Raw genomic sequence first — 22,779 nt, 5'->3', positions numbered from 1 at the left:
ACGTGATGAATATAAGCAAATGAAAAGTAAATGGTACTTCGATACCGATTTACGTGTTCTATCAACTGACCACAGGTCGCTCGAGAAACCTAGACAGCTCGTAAATATCACCACCTGATCAGGACGCTGCTCCACTCGGACAATAACTGGTTGTATAATTCAAAAAATTCAAATTTTTACAAACAAAGGCGGCGTAAAGGCAAATAAACAAATTTAACATTGGATTGGCGTAACATCGGCTGACATGTCGAACATCATGTGCCTAAAAATGTGATTTTTTATAATCGTGAAATAATTGGGATTCTTGTCGGAGGAGTCTGTATCGGAACTACAACTTTGGATGAAAAATAAGTAGTTATGTAGAATAGCGATCAATTATAAACAGAGATATATTCATTCAAGAACTGTTTGTAGTGAATAATATATCCGAGCCGAGATGGCCCAGTGGTTAGAACGCGTGCATCTTAACCGATGATTTCGGGTTCAAACCCAGGCAGGCACCACTGAATTTACATGTGCTTAATTTGTTTATAATTCATCTCGTGCTCGGCGGTGAAGGAAAACATCGTGATAAAACCTGCATGTGTCTAATTTCAACGAAATTCTGTCACATGTGTATTCCACCAACCCGCATTGGAGCAGCGTGGTGGAATATGCTCCATACCTTCTCCTCAACGGGAGAGGAGGCCTTAGCCCAGCAGTGGGAAATTTACAGGCTGATTATGTATGTTAATATATCAGAGCTATTAGCAAAACAGATGGATTGTTTAAATCTATCTTCGCTCCAACTTCGATCTTCGACAAATATTTAAAACTATTATGCAACTATCATTAAATCGTTTAATGAGATACATCACTATTATTCCATACAACAAAACAAACAGAAACGAAAGTTGGTCAATTGATCGGTTTGTACGCCATCAATTTTATTATATTAAATTATAGTCTCGAGTCTCGACCGAATCGATTCCGACTACAACAATGCTTTCACAATAATTGAAAGTCGAGATGCTGTAATGGTATGACACCGGTCCTTTGTCGAATTTATACCGAAGAGAAAACAAATGACATTTCCTTTATCGAGCATTTAGTCGGTGATGAAACTTTGTGCCCGTTCGGTTAACAACGCATCATACTTGGTATTGTTATGCTTCGGTTTGAAGAGTGAGCCAGTGCAACTACAGGTACAAAGGAGATAACATCTTAGCTCCCAAAGTTGGTTACAGCGCTAATATCTCTGGGAGGCGGTGACCACTTACGATCACGTGACCCATTTGGTTGTGCCTACCTATAGTATCAAAAATTTGGACGTTTTTTTCGAAATATTTTATAAATGGTAATTATTAATAATCTAAATTTCATGACGATCAGTTGAGTAGATGAGACACGGAAGCATAGCAAACAAACAAACTCACTTTCACATCTGTAATAATTATTGAATTGTCAGTTTCACGAAAAAGTATACGAAAAAGTATATAGTTCACATACAAAAACCTTCTAACATAAAATTAAAATATAATTACATCACTTCCACACGACAATCTTATCGCTGTACCTGTGAGACACTTAATCTACTTACGAAGTATTTTAAACGAAATACAATCCTCGAAATAATTCTTAAAACAATTGTTTGGGTAATTAGGAGACTAATGAGTTTATCGCGCTACCTGACTAACTTTTGTTTACGTAAAATATTTCTATGAAACCTTTATCAGCTGTTGAACCGACTTAACGGTTATTTTTTGTGGTAATGTTTTTGGTAACTGTATAATGGCAATCATACTCTTAAATAAATTCATGAAAATTAATACTTTTGTGAATTCAATTTTCACTTGTTGTTAGGGCTTGGTGCAAAGTCCATCAGCTATTCTATTGCCAAGCAGTAATACCCAGAATTGTCGTGTTCCAGTTTGAAGGGTGAATGAGCTAGTATAGATAGAGGCATAATGGACATAACATTTTAGTTCCCAAGCTCGATTACCTAACTAGGCCTTACAAAAAAATAACATGTTAGATGTGAAGATGGTACAATCAGGTGGTAACGGTGATTGTTGTGAGGAATACATAGGTCGAGAAGTGAGGAACATAAGCTGCTATCTCCTTGCTGACGCCTTGCTAATGCCACGCAAAGCCTGAGTACCTGATAAATGATTATTAACAGCTCAGATGAGCCTTCACAGAACCCTCTCAGTAAAAACAATTGAATTTTTCCCGTGTATTTATTCCCATAACACGCTTTATAAACTCCAATAGAACGGAAAAAAACGCTATAAATCGTGTATTGTACGAGACACTGCTCCATTTTTGGGTATTCTGACCCCATTAATACCTCACCAATAATAATGCATACTTTGGTTGTATAATTATTGTTATGTTAGCATTCTTAAAAATTAAAAAAAATACTTCATACCAATTGAACACATAATGTCAAATTCAGTCGACGAGTCTCTATTAATTGTGCTTAATAAAATTCTATGCTTCAAAATTGATTGGTTTAAAATGTCAACACTGAAATATTTATGTAATGTAGATTCGTTTAAATAAATAAATGTCCTATTCGGTGTGATTACCTATCAATGTAACAAATGCATAGACCGCTCAATTACAACATGTAATTTTCTTTATATTAAACATAGCTAGGCTATCTCTCTCTATCATGATTGACTTGATATTTGAATGAAGAAGACAGCATTATACATCCCTAAGCAATATTTAAAGGTAAATAACAATAATTAAAAAAAAACAATTAAAATTTTTAAACAACACGAGTTACTCACTGCGCCCAGTAATCCTCCCAATTCTTCTCTCTCGTCGAACCGTATCCTCTGGGCAAAGTAGCCGTCTTACCCCTCCCGTTTAATGAAGCACTGTCCCTTTTATCCGGGAGGCTCATGACAGAATGCCTCTGGACCGGCTCCGAACGAAATGATTGGAGGGAAATTGTGTCGTCTGATTTAAGACTTGTTTGAGAACCTCTCAATCCGTTTTGATTTACATTTGTTTGGCCATATTCATTTCTTTGATCGTCTGATATTACCACACCGTCGTCGCTGTTAATCCTATTTAAATGTGGTCTAGGCAACGGCCGGCGGTATTCGAAGCTGTCTGCCTTCGTCGCGGAAGACGAACGCTTCATTTTCGGCGATTCCTGGACGCTGGTCAGGGACGGCATCTTCGATTCCTTTTCCAAGACTATCTCGTGTTCGATCTGGGTCTGAACGTGTGCGAGCATCTCTTCGAGGTCACCCAAATCTGGGTTCAGGTTCATTTTCATTCGCCTCATTTTGTCACTATAAAGACACGCACTATTCAACAAATGGGTCCTTTGACGTCTACTGTTAAAACACTACGTACATAACATATTTTTTTTCAAACGTAATACACGTGCTCTCTCGCCGAGGGCGCGCGGCAAACTGACAGTATTTCGTTAAGTATGACATAGTTATCAATCAGTTGACTGTCTAACCTAAATACGCATCACCAGTTATCACTTGACATCCGATACGAGATAAATAAAAACCATTTTTATTGCAAAATCATTTTTATACTTAACCCTATTGTAATAAGGAAGTACACGTTTTATTGATTTTAAATATATAAAGACAATGATCGATGGGCAAATTTTAGTTGATTAACAATAATATACGCTATCATATGGTAATACGATCGATTTTTCTTTGTATACATTATATTGCGCCATTCTAGCCTTCAAGTTCAGTACGAAAGTAGTCATTTCCTATATTAATAGAACGAAATAGAAAGGCATAACGAAGGTATTAAATATCATATAAAAACCGTCTATTAAAATTAATTCTTAAGAATTGTATTTAGCTGTTGTCTATAATATTTTCGACTATTATCATATCAAATCATCATATAAATAATATTTGTGTGAGTAAGTAAGCTTTTCAAGTTTGTGTGAATATCCGAATCGGTAACCACAAGGAATACGAAAAAATGCTCATAAATATTACATTAATTTGTTTCATTGGTTTATTTTTCTAGCCGAGGATGGTACTCGACAGTGTTGAAGCCGATGGTATCGCCAATAATTGACTCATCCACGCACACTTAAAAAAACATCTGTATAAAATAAAATGTATAGATCAAAGTATAACCAAACGGAGTTTATAGAACAATAACTAGACGGAGCATCGCTTACTATATTTAACGAATTGTTTACGTTTAACGGAACACAATTGTTTTTGAGTTACCGAGTAATCGAACGACACGTCATATACACTTCGACAGTGAAACTATGAAACGTTTTTTATTGGGACGCTTTGAATTACTCATCGTATGTCTAAATCAGAAGCCGCAATCCCGAGGTCCTGGGTTCACTACAGGTACGGCCGATAAAAAGCCATTGAATTTTCCTTTAAAAGATTTTTTTTTTATGGTATAGTTTGGCAGAGGAGCATATGTGCCACCCTATAGCAAGGGGTCATCACCGCCCATAGACAATGGCGCTGTAAGAAATATTAACCATTCCTTACATCGCCAATGCCGCCATCGCAACCAGCATTGTAGTTACACTGGCTCACTCGCCCTTCAAACCGGAACAGAACGATGCTGAGCAGTGTTGTTTGGCAGTAGAAAATTTGATGAGTGTAACCAACCAAGACGGGCTTGCACAAAGCCCTAACACCAAGTGTGCACACTCTCGTACATTGGAAAACACCTGGACTCATGTCAGTTGTATTGGATTTGCCATCCCATCGGATTGTGATAGTGCACCTGTGTTTGTGCACTATATTATGCCCTACGTAGTTGCTAGCGTCCCTTGAGTAATCGTTGAAACAACAAATCTGTCAAATTTACTAAAACTATAAATAGAACAGTTTCATTAAACCTTGTTAAGCGCAGTCGTTACAACATATTTAAACATCGATCGCGGCTCACGTATTCGACACCCCCTTGCGACAAATATTTATACAAATCATACGATTATCCACCGAAACTTAATGCTTGGACTTTTTGACTAACAGTGACCATGTTTCTCTCCCTAGTCGAAATCAAAATTAAATTATACTTTATTAAAGTAGGCTTTTGAATCATCATTTTACAGAACTATATTCAACGTAAAGCTACTGGTTCGGACCGAAGATTCTACCGAGAAGAACCGGCAAGACACTCAATAGTTACTCCTTTCAAACTTTTAGCGTGTGTGATCGATATACTATTATGTATAAAAATATATAATCAATGTTATGAGCTTGTTTATGAACGCGCTAATCTCTTGAAATAACATACCGAAGTTTATGATACCCAAGTATATAATATGCATATAAATACATACGGGCAGAACAAAGACACATTGATTTTAATATATAAAAAGAAGACCTTTAATGGTCTGAATGTAAATTAATCTGATAGATGACATAAATCACTGACGATTAGAGATAGTCTAAGATATATCAATAAATAACTTTGAGAGCGCATTTGATTCAACAAAGTATGTTTGTTTGTTATAAATACAAATTAAAAATTGCATTGTAGATTATAGCTTGGATGATGAACCATTTATTCGATTCGGTTATTTGAAATATATATATACATATAATATATTTCTATATATTGTGTAATGTATGTAACTGACGTCGTCGATATCGATATAATTTGGTTGTGTGTATTTATGTGTCGCTGGTTTAGTTGGGATCCGATTGGTGGCGCTCCGATCGAGAGGTAAATCAAATTCTTATTTCACACAGACAAAGTCGAAACATGCAGCTAGTTTTTGTTTAAAAAGGTTCTTATCCAAAATAATTATTCTTAACGAATCCATCGCGAAAAAACTTGCATGTGTAATTTCTGACCCATGTTTATTAAACCAATCTGATACGAAGCAACGTGATGAAATAAGCTCAAGACTTCCCGTAAAGAGGAAGCCAACCGTATCAGAAACCTTCACGCAAGTCCTAACGTCTGTAAGATTCAATTCGAATCGAATTCTTACAGACACGCACCGATCCTGGTATAAAAATGGGACTCTTGTGACTTTTACGTCATTTCGTCTTTACGTCTTGTGTTCAGTCATTTTACTATGAAATCGTATTGTAATTAACGATCACTAAATACTTAAGTAATTATTATACAGAATCATAGTATTACTCAGTATATAGGATGAATCATTCTTTATATAAGTCCGGACTGTTGTTTTCGCTCAAATACCAACTAGTCATAAAATAACCTAAATTAAAAAAAAAAAATTTAACCGACTTTTAAAAGAGAGGGAGGTATTAGTATCGTCGAATTTTTTTTAATAATAGGTTTTCATTAATTGCGTAAAACGAATGAAAATTTGCCCCATATATATGTACTAACTCACTTCAATGAGTCATTTACTGGACAGTGACTTTATTACCTATACAATAGACGCAAGTAACTGAATTAAAAACGTAATCCAAATTTTTTTAACTAACAATTAATTTTTAGGATTCCTTACTTTGTCTCGTCTTCTGTCTGTCTGTCTGTCCGTAAAGACCCTTTTTCACAGAAACGTGTAAAGGTATAAAGTATCTTAGAGATCTACGCAATTAAAAGATATAACTTTAATGCAGAGTATGGAGGTTAGTGCTTCTGACCATAATAAAGATTTTCAATAGTTTCTTATAGTTTCAACTTCTGCATAGATATTTCTTAATTAAATAAGTCACAATACGTCACACATAAATATATGCATTTAAATAATATAATATATATACGAACAGTTTAGCAATAACGTCAAATGTAGCCCGTATATACTTAACGCCATTATTAACAAACTTTCTTTGTTAGAATAATTGCAATTGATTGATTATAGGGGAGGAAATGTTACGTTTTTAATCTGTTATGTTGAAATTTAAGCAAAAAAATATATTTATTAAGGCACAATAGCGCACTTAGCTTAATTACTAATATAAAATTCAATACGACTTTGGAATATATAGATCATTTAAAACCTTTTCATCAGAAACTAGCTATGAGTCCCGACTTTGCTTGGCTATATTACAGACTCTGTCACACGTGATTTTTGCGAAACTAACCGCTACGACACCGCATGCACGCATGGAAGCTCTAAAAAAAAAATCTCCGGTTCCTATTGGTCGTACCGTGCCATATGCTATACCCATATAGCCTTCTTCGATAAAATGGGCTAAAATATTAAAACTGAAAGAATTTTTCAAATCGGATAAGTATATCTTCAGCTATATAATATTAGTAAAGATGGTTAACATTTTCATTTCACATTAATAAGGTGGCTTGTGAAATCATTTGACAAACAAATCAAATTATATACTCGACTCTATATAAAAGGTTTGTTATTGATACATAAATACACAGTTACGACGACAATCTCAGAAACTTAACTCAAATATATTAAGATATCTAAACAATACAAATGACATAGCATACATATTAATCAGCATTGTACGAGTGTTAGAGTAAGTCACAACTCCATAACAGTCAACTGTACACTTAAGTGAGTTCTCTTAAACTCAATTAGTTCGAAATCGTTCTGATGTCGAGCGCTCGCGCATCGTCAATTGTTAAATTGTTTTGATTGGACAACGCAGGTGCTCGATGTGTTGTGATCATTACACCTAACGATTTGTTTTGAGAAATTTTACGAATGATTATTTTGAATATCATCTTATATTGCTCTATATCAAATCGATACTTCGTATCGGTTTCTATTACATCTATGAGGCGAGATGGCCCAGTAGTTAGAAAAATATGGGTTAAATCCCAGACAAACCCCTCTGAATTATCATATTCTTAATCTGTGTTTATAATTCATCTTGTGAAAGGTAAACATTGCGAAGAAACTTGCATGTGTCTAATTTCAGTGAAATTCTGCCAGATGTGAATCCACTAACCCGCATTGGAACAGCATTGTGGAGTAGGCTTCCCCTCAAAACTAAGAGGCTTTAGCCCAGCAGTAAGACAAGCCTGTTATAGCCCATACTTACACGAGACTATATACCATCACAATATTGGAACATATACATGCAGCCAACAATCTTCTTGAGCTATGCACCTCGAACTTGGAAAAATTTGAGTCCTTATCAAAGGAATCCATGTGTAACTGTTTGCATACTCAAGAAAATGAGTTGGCCTCTGCTAATAATAATATTAACACAGTGTCCCAACCTCTCAAGTTGAGTCAATGTTCACCAGGGTTCCACAACCACAATAAACTGGGGTTAGAAATAAATATAAATAAAAATGTTAAAAATGTTATAGTAGTATCTGACAAGTTAGGTCAGGGCTTTGGCTCAATACTAAAAAGTGAGATAAAAAATGTAGTCAATACATGCTCACCCGGGGCAACCTATCAGTACCAAATAAATAAGATAAGTTCTATGCATCTGGATTCCAATAATATAGTTGTATTAATGCATGGAGACAGCTTGTCTCTGAACAAAAATAATCTAATTAAGAATATAAAATTATTATGTGAAATTCAAAATCAAAAGAAATGCAAATTTATAATTAGTACATTTCCATATTCACATACCTTGACAGATGCACAGAATTTACATATTTATGACTTAAATGTATGTTTATACAATTTGACCCGACATTGTAGCAATGATTTTATGTTATTTGACATTAATAAATTCATATATAGATTTAAGTTGACAGGAGGTACTACGTACCTACCAATAAAATCCAGAAGACAAATTGGTAACCTAATTGCTTACAATATTAATAATTATTTTATGCCTAATGTTACCAAGGATCATATGCATAATAAAAATAACAATTTAATTTATATTAACACTGACAAAAGTAATTTAAATTGAATTTTAGGACAAAAGAGGTAGTCTCTGGCTCAAGTATTATTAATACTAATATTAATTTACCTAATAGTAATTTAACTTTGGATAAATTCCTAAATTTTAAAATTAGAAATAATCAAAACAATAATAATAGTAAACTTGTAAACCTGGTGCACCAAAACATTCAAGGAATGGCTGGAAAAGATTTAGAAATTGAGTTATTCATAAACAGTAATGCCATTGATATTTTATGTATAACAGAACATTGGCTTGTAAATTATCAGTTTATGTTTAATTTCAGTGGTCACCAGATGGCTAGTATGTTCAGTAGAAAAAAAGCTATACGTGGTGGCTCATTAATACTTATTAACAAAAATCTAAAATTTAAAGAACGTAAGGATGTTGTGAGCCTTTCTATTGAGCAGACTATTGAAATAGCCTGTGCAGAGCTTGAGCATGTCATTGTTGTATGCGTATACAGACCTCCTAGCGGGTTATATGAAGCATTTGAGAAAATATTGGAAAGTGCATTATTGAAATTATCTGGATCAAGTAAATATATTTTTATTTGTGGTGACTTTAACATAAACTTATTAGAAAACTATAGCACAAGTATTAGATTCAGATCATTATTATATTCATATAACCTCATTAACTTATTCTTAGAGCCAACTAGAATCACTGAATCCACTGCAACATGTATTGACAACATATTTACCAACTGTGTACCTAATCATAAATGTATTATAAATATGTTAAGTTCTGATCATTGTGGACAGTTGGCTTCATTTAATTCGCAAATAAAAAATAATGCTAAGGATTTAAAACAGACATTTGTTCCAATCAATTTGTATCGAATTGAGAAGTTCAGAAGTAATATCATGGCAAAGCTCTCATATTTACAATTAAATGATAATTCTAATGAGCTTTATAACAATTTTTTTAAATTAATTAAAACAGAATTTAATGCCACATTTACTTCCAAGACAGTCTATTCTAGGAATTTTCTTAAATTTAATGATTGGGCGACTGTCGGAATTCACAAGAGTAGGCAGAGGTTGTATGAACTTTATAGTGAAAGATCATACAACCGGTCTTTTTCATTTATCAGTTATGTTAGTGCCTACTCTAAACTGTTCAAACGTGTATGTCATACAGCTAAATCATTGCATATAAAAAAAAAAAATTATTGACGCACCTGATAAAATTAAAATGACATGGAAAATTATTAATTGTGAAACTGGAAGAGTCAAAAATAACATCTCCGACTTTAGCTTATCTATTGACAACAATTTATTTTCCTCAGATCGGGATGTTGCAACTGTTTTTGAAAAATTTTTTGCTGACATTCCATTTTCGACTACTAACTCATTAAATTCCTCTCCTACCGTTGCTGAATCATTATTAAAAAACCACGTGGAAAAATGTAATATTAGCTTTAAATTTAATACAGTAAGTGTAAGTGATGTAATAAGTTCCTTCAGATCACTAGATATTAAGAAAACGGCCGATCTGTGGGGGATCTCTGTCAAGGTAGTCAATTCAATAATTGATGTAATCGCACCCTACCTTGTCACTATATTTAATAAATGTGTCCTTAGTGGCGTGTTTCCTGACCTCATGAAACATAGTAGAGTATTACCAATATTTAAGTCAGGTAGTACATCAGACCCCAACAACTATAGGCCCATCTCTGTACTACCAACTCTTAGCAAGATCTTTGAAAAGTTATTACTAAATCAAATGCTAGTACATTTTAACAATAACAAGTTGCTACACAAGAAACAATTTGGATTTACAAGGGGTCGCTCGACAACTGACGCTGGTGTTGAGCTCGTTAAAAATATTTACAGGGCCTGGGAGGAGTCACAGGATGCCTTAGGGATATTTTGTGATTTATCTAAGGCCTTTGATTGCGTGCAACACGAAACTTTGGTCAGGAAGCTACGTCATTATGGAATTAGGGACACTGCACTCAGTCTTCTGATTTCGTATCTGAGCAATCGGATTCAGAGGGTTGATGTAAATGGAAAGAGATCTCCCGGGTCTCCAGTTACTGTGGGGGTCCCTCAAGGATCAATTCTTGGACCATTCCTCTTCCTTGTTTATATAAATGACCTGCCACATCTCCTAGGTGATAAACTCGAGATAGTATTGTTTGCTGATGATACTTCTTTAATTTTTAAAATAAAAAGACGTCTTTCAATATATGACGATGTGAACAATACTCTCTCTGAAATAGTAAATTGGTTTAGTGTTAATAATTTAATGTTAAATAGTAAAAAGACTAAATGTATTAAATTCACTACTCCCAATGTAAGATGTGTCAAAACGAGTGTATGCTTAAACGGGGAAGCATTAGATGTTTTAGAATCAACAGAGTTCCTTGGTATGACAATAGACTCTAAGCTCCAATGGGGCCCCCATATAAATAAGTTGGCGAATAGACTCAGCTCTGCAGCCTATGCGGTAAAAAAAATTAGACTTTTGACTGATGTGGATACGGCTCGCCTTGTGTACTTCAGTTATTTCCACAGTATAATGTCGTATGGCATCCTACTCTGGGGTAATGCAGCTGACATTAATACTATTTTTGTACTGCAGAAGAGGGCTATTCGTGCAATTTATAACCTGGGCCCAAAAGATTCGTTAAGAGATAAATTTAAAGAAATTAAAATAATGACTGTCGCTTCTCAATTTGTTTTTGATAATGTTATGTATGTACGCAAAAACATAAACGATTTTCCCAGAAATTGTGACGTACATTCTATTAACACTAGGAACAAGAATAAACTTGTTACTCCAAGTACCCGATTACACAGGGTTAGTAACTCTTTTTTGGGGCAATGTATACGTTTTTACAACAGGATCCCAGAAAACGTTCAAAATTATTCAATTATAAAATTCAAAAGAATCGTTAAAGAGCGTTTGTGTGCTAAAGGATATTACAACACTAATGACTTTTTAGTTGACTGCACACCTTGGGAATGAAATGATCGCCTCCAGGCTGTTTCAAATAACTAAAATATAATAATTATTGTACATGCAAAATGAAAAAAAAAAAAAAATATCCCGCTGAGTTTCTTTCGCCGGTTCTTCTCAGGTCCGAGGTGCTAAATTCCGAACCGGTGGTAGATTTTTGACAATCAATAAGCAAGTGTAAACACTTCTATATTGAATAAAGATTTTTGATTTGATTTTGATTTGAATACGACCAATAAAAGCGGAGTATCTTTAGGACTAGGACTATCTCTAGAACTCTGAGAGCTTCCATTGCGTGCGCTGCGTAAACGATTAAAGTTTCGCAAAGATCATTAAAACCGAGCAAAGTCGAGACGAGCAGTTAGTCTAACATATTCGTCAAAAAATACCGTTTTTAATATCGTGGAAGTTGTCATCAGAACTTTAGAAGTAAAACTAAATTGAATATTACATATATTAGAGAAGTGGAATAGGGTTCTATCATATGTAGTAACTATGACAGAACTATAGGGAAATTTCATGGAATATATAAATGCTATGTTTATCTTTATAACTTCTACGATTTGAATATAATATAGCTCTAATAATCTTAACCATCCATATACTCCAACTATGAATATAACGAATGTTTATAATCAAGACATTCTATGCAAGGTATCGCCGATAAAAAAAGCTCGGAATTAGCATTCGTCGTTCATGCTGGTGTATACGCAAGAGTCCCGAGTTCATTGCCAGCGGAATCGGTTGAATGTACATTTTGAACGGGTGATAGTTGCAAGCTTAACTAATCCGAGTAATATTATAAACGGGGCATTCTGTGAGGATCGAACGATTGAACGGATTTAACACCTGCCCTCTCCGTTACGCACGCAAGCGAAGCCGCTAGCGGAATCGATTGCTATAAATGTTTAAGTACACATACATCTTTGTTAGTAAACCATCACGAAATATTATATTGATACACAAAAAATAGTATAGGATACCTAAAGCGCCCTTCTACGCACACGTGACCGAAACCGCATGCGGAAACCAATTTTCAATATTACCGATTACTATTGTTCGAAAAGGACAATAAACACTAGACTAGACACCAGTTTCTGAAGTTATAAGGAAAGTGAGATTGAATATATATAACAAAATAATGTCATTGATCGTTGACCAAAACAATTCCGGTTCAAACGAACCAATTCGTTTGACTTGGACAGCGAAACTAAGTGAGTATAGGAATATTTTAAAAAATTATATCACAGACGGGATCAAAACTTTAATTTACGTGTAACTACGGGCTCAGGTATTGATACACAATACTTCTCAAGTTTTAGTGACGAAGACAACTTATATAATCTCTATCTTAGCAAAGCAACGTATTATTAATATTAAAGACAGTAATTAAACTTGATTTAAATTAAGTGTTCCAATGTGTGCATTCTTACCGTTCGTGTGTGTTTATATGGTTTCATTCGATTTATAACATAAATAGACTTGATACCATTTCTAATTAATTCGTTGATCTTAATACAAGTAACGAGACACCATTGTCTAATAAACACGTTTACGAGTTATTAGCGACTTGACAGTTTGATGGATGCAGTTAAAATTAACAAATCTATGTTTGTTAACGAAGATCGTTATAAATTGTTTAGCAGATTTATAACTTTCGTTTGTGTTTTCAAAAATTCCTACAAACAAAAGCTTTTTTTTTTGAATATATCTTTTAAATAGATACAGGGTTTATGACCAATGTATATTATTAAAAAAAAAAAAAAACGAAATAAAAGGCTTAAGTTTATCAATAAACGATCTTGATTAATTACAAGTGTTACATAATATTAGTGTAAAAAAACATATATATCAGTTAAATAATACATATGGCACTCGGAATAGTTAAAAGGATTCTTTTTTTAAATTAGTCGTAAATATATATATTTTTTTTATTTATATATCGGATGAATCTTCGCGTTATGCTCTGCGAAGTGAGCCGAGAGAAATCGAATAGCGGGTCAGTTGTAGAAAAGCTGTCTAGTAAATACGTTACAGTGACGAGAGGAGCGTTTTTTTATAATAAAATAGATGTTTTATTCAACATTTGCAAGTCTTTAAGTCTTTATGTGTCATATAACTTTTGTTCTTATTCTTAGTCAAATATTCTAGTAAAAATGTTCCAAAATGAATTATTTTTTTGTACCTGTTAAACGAAAGGAAGAAAAACAAGATATGTTCATCATTCCTTACATCGCCAATTCGCCACCCTCCACCATCTTTGGGAACTGAAAACTCAGCCTTCAATCCGCAACACAATAATACTAAGTATTGCTGCATCACGGTAGAATATATGACGAGTGGGTGGTACCTCAGTAGTTTTATATTATTTACTAGCTACCCGTCATTTCATTTCACCTGATTTGTAAATTCGTTCTGCACAACAACAACATCAATCGCTTTGACAAAAATCGCTACCGCCTATATACCCGCTAATCGCTCGCTAGCAAAAATTACATTGCATTTCTACGAACGAACTGTATATCGGCACTCGATAAAGGGCACTCGAGTTATCGGAAAGCAGGTAGTCTCATCAATGAAAAAAAAAAACGTACAATTTATATCATGATGAATCATTTCGTGAATAATTATTCCGTGTAAATATAAATGATTTCAATATAAATGTATGTTTACTTATGATAATATAATATGACGAAACTTAAACGACGAAATTGAAACGTAACTCGTTTTTTTTTAGTAATTTTCCTATATTGCTTTGACATCATTATTAGATAATAAAATGAATTTATCATTTGAGGTCTCAGTAGCCGGTGCCCTTGCATCTGGGGGTCTGGAACGACTACGGGACAGGCGATATACTTACTTATAATTTACTCACAATAATTATTAATCCTGCAAATATCAATGATTATATTGTTTTATAATCCTATGTAGTATGAGAAATTATAACAAAATATACTATTTTCGAGAGCCGAGATGGCCAAGTGGTTAGAGCGCGTGCATCTTAACCGATGATTGTGGATTCAAACCCAGGCAGGCACCACTGATTTTCCATGTGCTTAATTAATCTCGTGCTGGGCGGTGAAGGAAAACGTCGTGAGAAAACCTGCATGTGTCTAATTTCAACGAAATTCTGCCACATGTCTATCCACCAACCCGGATTGGAGCAGCGTGGTGGAATATGCTTAAAACCTTCTCCTCAAAAGGAGCGGAGGCCTTAGCCCAGCAATGGAAAATTTACAGGCTGTTAATGTTATGTATGTTATACTTTATTCAACTAATCTCTTGCAAGCACTCCAAGATTCAATTCAAAGCTATCAACAGTTCCGAATTAAGACTTCCGAGAAGTCGATAAGAAACTCAGTATTTACACTTTTCGACAATGAAATTGCGTAGATATTGTAATTGAGAGATCTAGTACACGAGCTCTCAATTAATCAAACGAGATTAAGGGGCACGTCAATTGGACGATATCACATTGGCGTTGGTAATAAACATCGGTAACATAAGAAATATTCATCATTCCACATATCACCAATGCGCCATCAACCCTTTGGTTTCCAACCAAAGTTTTATGTCCCTCGTGCCAATTACACTGACTCATACGCTCATCAAACCGAAACTCAACAATACTTAACATTGCTGTTTCGCGGTACCTACCCAGACGGGCTTGCATAAAACCCTCCTACCAAGTAACTATAGCCTATTATAATGGAAGTAGGAAAAAAGATAAACAAACCTTAGATTTAGGTATTTCATGCGATTTGGTAATAACTCAGTTATGTTGGGCACTACTAAGAGTTTATGATTAATATATATTTATGTATAATACAACACCAATGCACTTAACCCATTATTTTCACTTTAATTTAACTTCCATAAAACCGATAACAATTTCGTCGACGTTCAAAACGCCTTTTTTTCGCAAATCCATAGTGAACACCATAGATTAATCAAGCTCTCGACCAATGACAGCTTGTCAAATGACGGTTTGACAGCTCGTTTTTGGTGAGAGTCGCCAAGATTTGGAACGACCCGCTTGGGTCAATTTTTCTTCTGATAAGTTGAACTCTGGAGCCTTTAAGAGTAGAGTGAACAGGTTTCTTTTGGATGGGCGTGTACCACCTTCGTCTTCATCAACACTTTCCATCAGGTGAGATGGAAGACAAACGCCTATTCCATTATAACTACATAAAAAAAATGATATCGTGTCAATTTGCTGTCAAATGTTGTTTATTTGGCTTTTTTCCTGTTATGATTGGAATAGAGTACAAATATCTTTGAACGAATGGAATTATAACGAGGTCTTGAAGTGGAAAACTAAAGGAACAAACGAACCTATTAAATCATCTAGTTACACAAAATATTGTCATTTGTCCCAGTATTGACACGCTTATCGTTGTTGCTACACCGTCGTTTCCGGTTCGTATTCGTGTGCTCCCGTTCAGATAAAAATGTCGACAAGTGTTCATGAAGGCAATTATTATTGTTCTGTTATGTTGTGATTTTATTTATGGAACAAACTGTAGTATGAACTCTTGATACGATTAATCACATATCGTCAAAAATATTCTATATAAATAGACAATGACAAAAAAATTTGCCACTTTTTCTCCATTTTTTGTCAATCGACTTCTTTGTTTAAATCAACGAACTTTAACGAACGAAATGTATGTTACAATTCGTTGTTCGTAACGTGCGAATTCATGTAGGTTCAGGTGTATTTAGTCATTTCCTATACCTCTGACAATTTTTCACGATTAGTTGATAAGTCAAGATGTATAAGCGTAACAAACCATCACACAAAATGCTCACTTTTACATTTACAATATTTTTTAATATTTTCAATATTCGATTATTTTTTTATCATTTAATTCGTAGTTTAATTTAGGCTACAGTTTGTGCCTATAGTGCACAGATTATTTCGCCAATGCCACGTAGAATGGAGAAGACACGAATGAGATTGATCGGTACGGTTGACATAATAAATTAAATTAAATTACGAAGACAAGTATAGTAGTAGAAATTTCCTTGTTAATCGTGTTAAACTTATTACGTACTAGTGTTGTATTGTCAATGATGCCTCGCATCACGTGACCAACTCAACATAAGTCAGTTTCAAATTAGGAAAACGAAGGGCTAAGGACTCTTCCCTTAGGGATATCTGGTCAAAACGAATACCAAGAGTTGATGTTAATTGTCGTACAGTAGGAAGTTCCGTGATTGACTGTATCCTGCAATCGTCTGCCGTGTAATTACAGCACGTAACATGAAGCTTTAGTACCGTTAGGTTAGAGGATGATGTATTTTTTATAATTATCTATGTAATGATATAACTGGTTAATTTAGAACTCTAGCTGAGTGAAAATTAGTTCAAATTTAAAAACTAATATTAACTTAACAAATTTCTTATTTACTAAATTGCCATTTCGTTTCGGTTCCGCTCTTAATCCTCAGTCGAAGTGCTATCATGATTAATAAAGTTGCCTTTAAATATACTACACTAAATCCTTAATTTGTGATCATCTGGGTACAGCAAAAAATATACTTAATTTAAGTAGAGGGCCGTTGTGGAAGCGCTTGTTAGAGCTGTGAGGAGCGAATTTGAACAATAAAGCTAACCCGATATGACTATAACCCCATATGATAAAACTTGAGCAACTCATAGTTTAGGTAAAACAGCGATCAAATCAAAAGAAATTACACTTTATTCAAATGATCTATGCACGAGTCGTAATTTTTTAAAGATTTACGGAATTTAGATAGTGGAAATGTATATTTATGTAGGTAGATAACTTACTATTTCGACAAAGATTGACAAAAAAACTCAGTAGTTACTTATATTCACCAATAAAATAAAATTATAAAAATCAACGAATGCAGACTGCTCGCAGGTCTTATTAATATAGAACTTATTATATCGATTTATATAAATTTTGTCCTTTACCTCTGATCATGTGATAAAAATCAATATTATTGTGTATACACATACCTAATAGTACTACTTAAATGTATGTAAAGAGATCTTTGTTTTTTTTTTTTTATCAAAACCATTATCTTGTAACTAGACTGTTCGCACAACTGGGGTCTTTTTAAGTTGATTCATTCATCATTCGCCTGTCCTTCCATTTATGTCGTCATATCCCAAGTCATATCCTCATTACTTCTTTGTACCTTCCTGAACATGTCATCTATCACACGGTCCGTTCACCTTTTTTAGCGGTTTTCTTTTAAAGAAACATCTCTTCAAAGACGAAGTTCATAGAGTTTATATATTGTTCTTTTTTTTTTTAAAGGACCGTAACCGTAGGAATTTCGTAACCATAACTTAACAATAAATATAATAAATAAATATTGGACAACATCACATACATTGTTCTGATCCCAATATAAGTAGCTAAAGCACTTATGTTATGGAAAATCAGAAGTAACAACGGTATCACAAACATCCAGACCCAAGACAACATAGAAAACTAATGAACTTTTTCTACATCGACTCGGCCGGGAATCGAACCCGGAAAACAGCTTGGTAGCCCTTTCATGAAGCTTGTTTTACTAATACTATAATATCGAAATTAAATTAATTGTAACCGAAGTGACTTTTGTTCAAAAGTTGGTTTCCAATAGTAAAATAATTATTAACGTCGATTCTGTTGTTACATGTTAAATATATAATTTTATTTAACATATTAAAATAATATTCAGTTGATGATCTGTCAGAGGGCAGCACTTACAAGAATATAATTTTGTATTATGTATGTATATTTTATGTTATCTGTATCCATGTCTCTGATCGATTGTCACTGTGCAAAATAAAGTGTTACGTTGTGCAACAGAAAATTCGATTGAATTTACGATTAAAAATTCGATTCCGATACAGATCTAATATTAAATATTTCAGGTTTTATCGATTACAAACGAACAAATCTCTCTTAATAATACTATAGTATATATGCACCGGCATTTTCTTCAATAGTAATATTTATCTATAAGATATATGCAATGTAAACATCGCGTGTCAAGCGCGGACAACGTGCTTCAAATGACGCGTGAAAATTGGTTAATTCATTTTCCCACGTTTAATTCGTCCGTAAGCTTTTTAATCGATTATATTTTTATGTACACATTTATAGGCATCATTATGTCTATACCGGTAATTTAAGAAATATTTTCTAGTTAGCTGATTTGTACCGTCTGTGGTTTCACTTGAGCAATTGCTATTAATTATTATTATTTTAAGTATTTTAAACGTAAACGAAGCTATACAGATTTGAATAAAAACAAAGTGTCATACACGAAAACGTAAGTACGTAATTTCTAACAATTTTTCTCTAGATTCCTAGGAACGAAAACGCTCTTCGAGGACGATTCTTGATCGGGATTTAATTTTTAATTAAAAATACTTGTAAATCAGTGTACATTATCTTTTAGACCACACCTGTTATATTTGATTAGTAATGTATGTTAATATGATTTATATAACGATTTAAAATGATTTTACATAGATATACACATTTTAAGTACGATTAGAGTTTTTTGGTCGATTTTTCTCAGTAGGATTTACATTTGGAACCGATGCACAGTGTTAACTTTAAATATAATTTTCAAGTCAAATCATTTTATCATCTACTTGATTACATAATTAATTCTACTTGATTCTACTTAAATATTGCTCTACTTGAATTAATTATACGTAGATTTTGATGAACTTGGATATTTTTAAGCATGTACTGTCTATTGGTATAGTCGTACCATTGAGGTCTTGTACTTAATAATAAAAAAAAACTTTTGCTATTATTCTAGGTATAATATAAACACAATCGTCATAGATAAAAAAAATAACAATTCCACCCTTATTACCAATCAAATCAAATTCTAGCAAAGGTTTGATTAGGACTTGAACACAGAACACCCAAATAATTTATAAAAAACGAAAAAAAACAAGAGAGCAATTCTTATCACAATGTCAATACGAGTATTGCTTTACACTTTCCGTATGTGCACATCTTGAATACAAACCACAGACGGCCCCCCAAGACGTTACATAATAGTGTTTAGACAATGCATTTACGTCACAAGTTAGCGACCGAGATACATACGAAATTAATGGACACACGGACATACTGAAAGTGAGTTTGAAGTTCATACATCTTTACTAATATTATAAATGTGTAACTTACTCTGTATGATTTTTTGGTATGGAGATAGTTTGAGTCCCGGGGAGACATAGGCTACTACCTCGAGGGGGTATATTGGAGGGGTTGTGGGTAAAATTTTACAAATTTCGTGCGGGCGAAGCCGCAGGTTTAGCTGGTATATTATAAAAATATATCACTTAGTTTACAAGTGTTAAAAAATATTCGCGATCATTCATAAAACACACACATGTATATATACAGACGAATTGGAAGCATGGTGCTTTTGTGATATCGATTAAAAATTAACAACGCAAAATACTCTGACACAGCAATTCAGACACAACAAGCAACACCTACGCAAAACATTTACAAATATGACAAATACCTTCAAAGACCAAAGTGTTAGAAAGTTATAAAGTAACAAAAACCATTTGCGAGTTCTCAAGATTCAAGAGGGCATAAGCCACAATCCTTTCATCTAGTCCACAAAAGTACTTCATTCATTGTGACGTTATTTGAATAAAAAAAGCATTCGATTCACCGCAATTCACTAAGCTAGGAAAAGCCTTCTCGGCAGATTTAACAATGGCTTAACCTGACAACTATAAATCCACAGCTCATTCAAACGAAAATGCACCTTACATCAAAGGCACACGGGCGAATACGTGATAAGAAAGTGTTGTTAGCCCCGTAGCTTCAATTGCCTGGATCTTGAGGGATAATGAACTTTATATGGTTGAAATAAAGGTCGTGGAGACGAGATTTAGCGCGGGAAACGAGGCGTAACCGCATCTAGTGCAGTGATGCGGAAATGTCTTTGTATAATTGAAGAAAAATACTGGAGCAAAACAAAAATTCTAGCTAGCGTTGAGTTCTAGTTAACCTCGTCGGGTTCACGAAATAGGAATTGCAAAGGAACTATGCGTCTTGGGTGAATTTGAGCTTTAAAGGTATCTTGATAAGTTGGTCCAGTTACTGCTAGAGAAGTATTTTTCGAATAATATTCTCAAAACAATATACCAAAAACGTCAGAAAAAAAAACCTACTTTGTGTTTGAAATTAAAGATTTGTTTAACCGGGCGCTTCGTTTTCCGCTATCGACCTACTTATTTACGTACTCTTTTAAAGTGAATAATTAAGTGAAAATATGTTAATACATCCGTACTAGGAGCCAAAAACCCTTCAAAGGCTTCGCTATGCATGGCGTTATGACGAATCCAAATGAGGCCGTATTTCGACCTGATCATTTCTTACGTGCAAAGTTCATTATTTTATTTTATACATTAAAATATTTAAGTATTCAATCTGTTATATTCCTATCACATAAAACTTGTTACGTAAGCTTTGACGGTAAATTAGTTGATAAACAAAATTCTGTTCGCATTAAAAGGCTATACTCATTTTGGTAGTGACAGATTTTGGGGAGCGTCGCACATCACTAAACCATTATATTTACCAGTAATTTATGTTAGTAATGGTAACATCATCGCGTAAATTTGTAATGGAAGGCCACTGAACCAGTGTTTGGGCTTTTTTTCAAATAGCAGTACGAATACCTAAGAAAAACTTCAAGAAGCCATTGGTCCAACACCTGGTTCTCTGTTCGTGTCGGATTGCGTATCGGATTATAAGAGATTGGAGTGCAAGTGTGTTTATTTGAGTGAGATAATATCTACTGGATAATAAGCTATTCTTTAAAAATAACCATGAACAAAATCGGTTTATAATCATCAATCGGAATCATCGCCCTACATTTTCGTATTCAATTTTACAAGTCCCTGCATAGCCAAAGAATATGTTGAAGGCAGGTTATAATAGATTTTTTTCAGGTATGGGATTAGGAATTTGAATGGGGTCCAGAATAACCATCTTCATCTTCTTAATAAATAAAAATAAATGTTCCTCAATTCTTCAAATTAAATTCTCCAATCGTACTTGAAACTATGCATCCAATTGGGATGAAATTTTGGTGAGTTGTTCTACGAAAGCCCGAATTGATACCAGGCTAAAGGCATTACAAGCAGTGCAATTCTATAAGAATTCGCTTCTTATCAGACTCGTGACAACTGACGTACGGTGATACCCCATTTTAATACGTGTATCCCATAAAATTTATGATTATTAGAGTCATTGTCGCCAACCATATCGTAATCTGACATTTCACGCTCGTTTTCTGCGGTGAGTTAAAACCATGGTCGAAATCATTCAATCATTTATTCATGGGTGAAAAAAAGGTACAAAAATAGTCATCCCTATTACCTCCTAACGGGAATACGTCGAATTACCAATAACCTTGTATATATAACAAGTAGACATTTACGTATACAAATATATGTATGTATATAGTGCAGAGTGTTTATGTATGCATTCACTGTTTTGTTTAAAGGAGAACCTCATTTTTCAAAGCTTTGTCGTCGACCATTACAATATTAAAAACATCACATTGCATTTCCAATGCAGTTTTTATATTTTGTTTTAATATAACCAAAAATATTATTTCTACGAGTAATCTAGTTATTGTCTAAATTGCCTAATTTTTTTCTACGAAATTCAAATAATTTAATTTTATACAAGTGTGTTCAATACCTTCTTTACATAGTATAAAACAAAGTCGCTTTCTCTGACCCTATGTCCCTTTGTATGCTTAAATCTTTAAAACTACGCAACGGATTTTGATGCGGTTTTTAATAGATAGAGTGATTCGAGAGGTAGGTTTTTGTATATAATACATACACAATATAGTTAAGTAACACTGACATAAATGCGAAAGTAACTCTGTCTGTCTCGCTTTCACGCCAAAACTACTGGACAGATTTAAATGAAATTTGGTACACAAATAGTCTAAAGCCAGAGGAAGGACCCTTTACAGCACTTTTTATTTGAAAAAAAAAGTT

The 22,779-nt window shown here is 33.9% G+C and overlaps 1 protein-coding gene across 3 annotated transcripts in view; it reads right to left on the bottom strand.

Moving 5' to 3' along the window:
- The window catches only part of LOC113404908 (protein enabled), an 85,695-nt gene that overhangs the window by 16,408 nt on the left and 46,508 nt on the right, over nt 1-22,779 (bottom strand). For 2 of the 3 annotated variants that reach the window (XM_064219310.1, XM_064219309.1), the window contains exon 2: nt 2,778-3,290. The exons of the other annotated variant lie outside the window; for it this stretch is intronic. In XM_064219310.1, coding sequence (XP_064075380.1) covers nt 2,778-3,283 — 506 coding nt within the window. In that variant the 5' untranslated portion in view covers nt 3,284-3,290. The remainder of the gene's footprint in view (nt 1-2,777; nt 3,291-22,779) is intronic. 3 annotated transcript variants of the gene reach the window in all.

Source organism: Vanessa tameamea, chromosome 27 (assembly GCF_037043105.1).
Source record: "Vanessa tameamea isolate UH-Manoa-2023 chromosome 27, ilVanTame1 primary haplotype, whole genome shotgun sequence".
Classification (NCBI taxonomy): domain Eukaryota; kingdom Metazoa; phylum Arthropoda; class Insecta; order Lepidoptera; family Nymphalidae; genus Vanessa; species Vanessa tameamea.
Note: the sequence above shows the minus strand (reverse complement) of the source record. Positions and strands in the feature narration are given on the sequence as shown.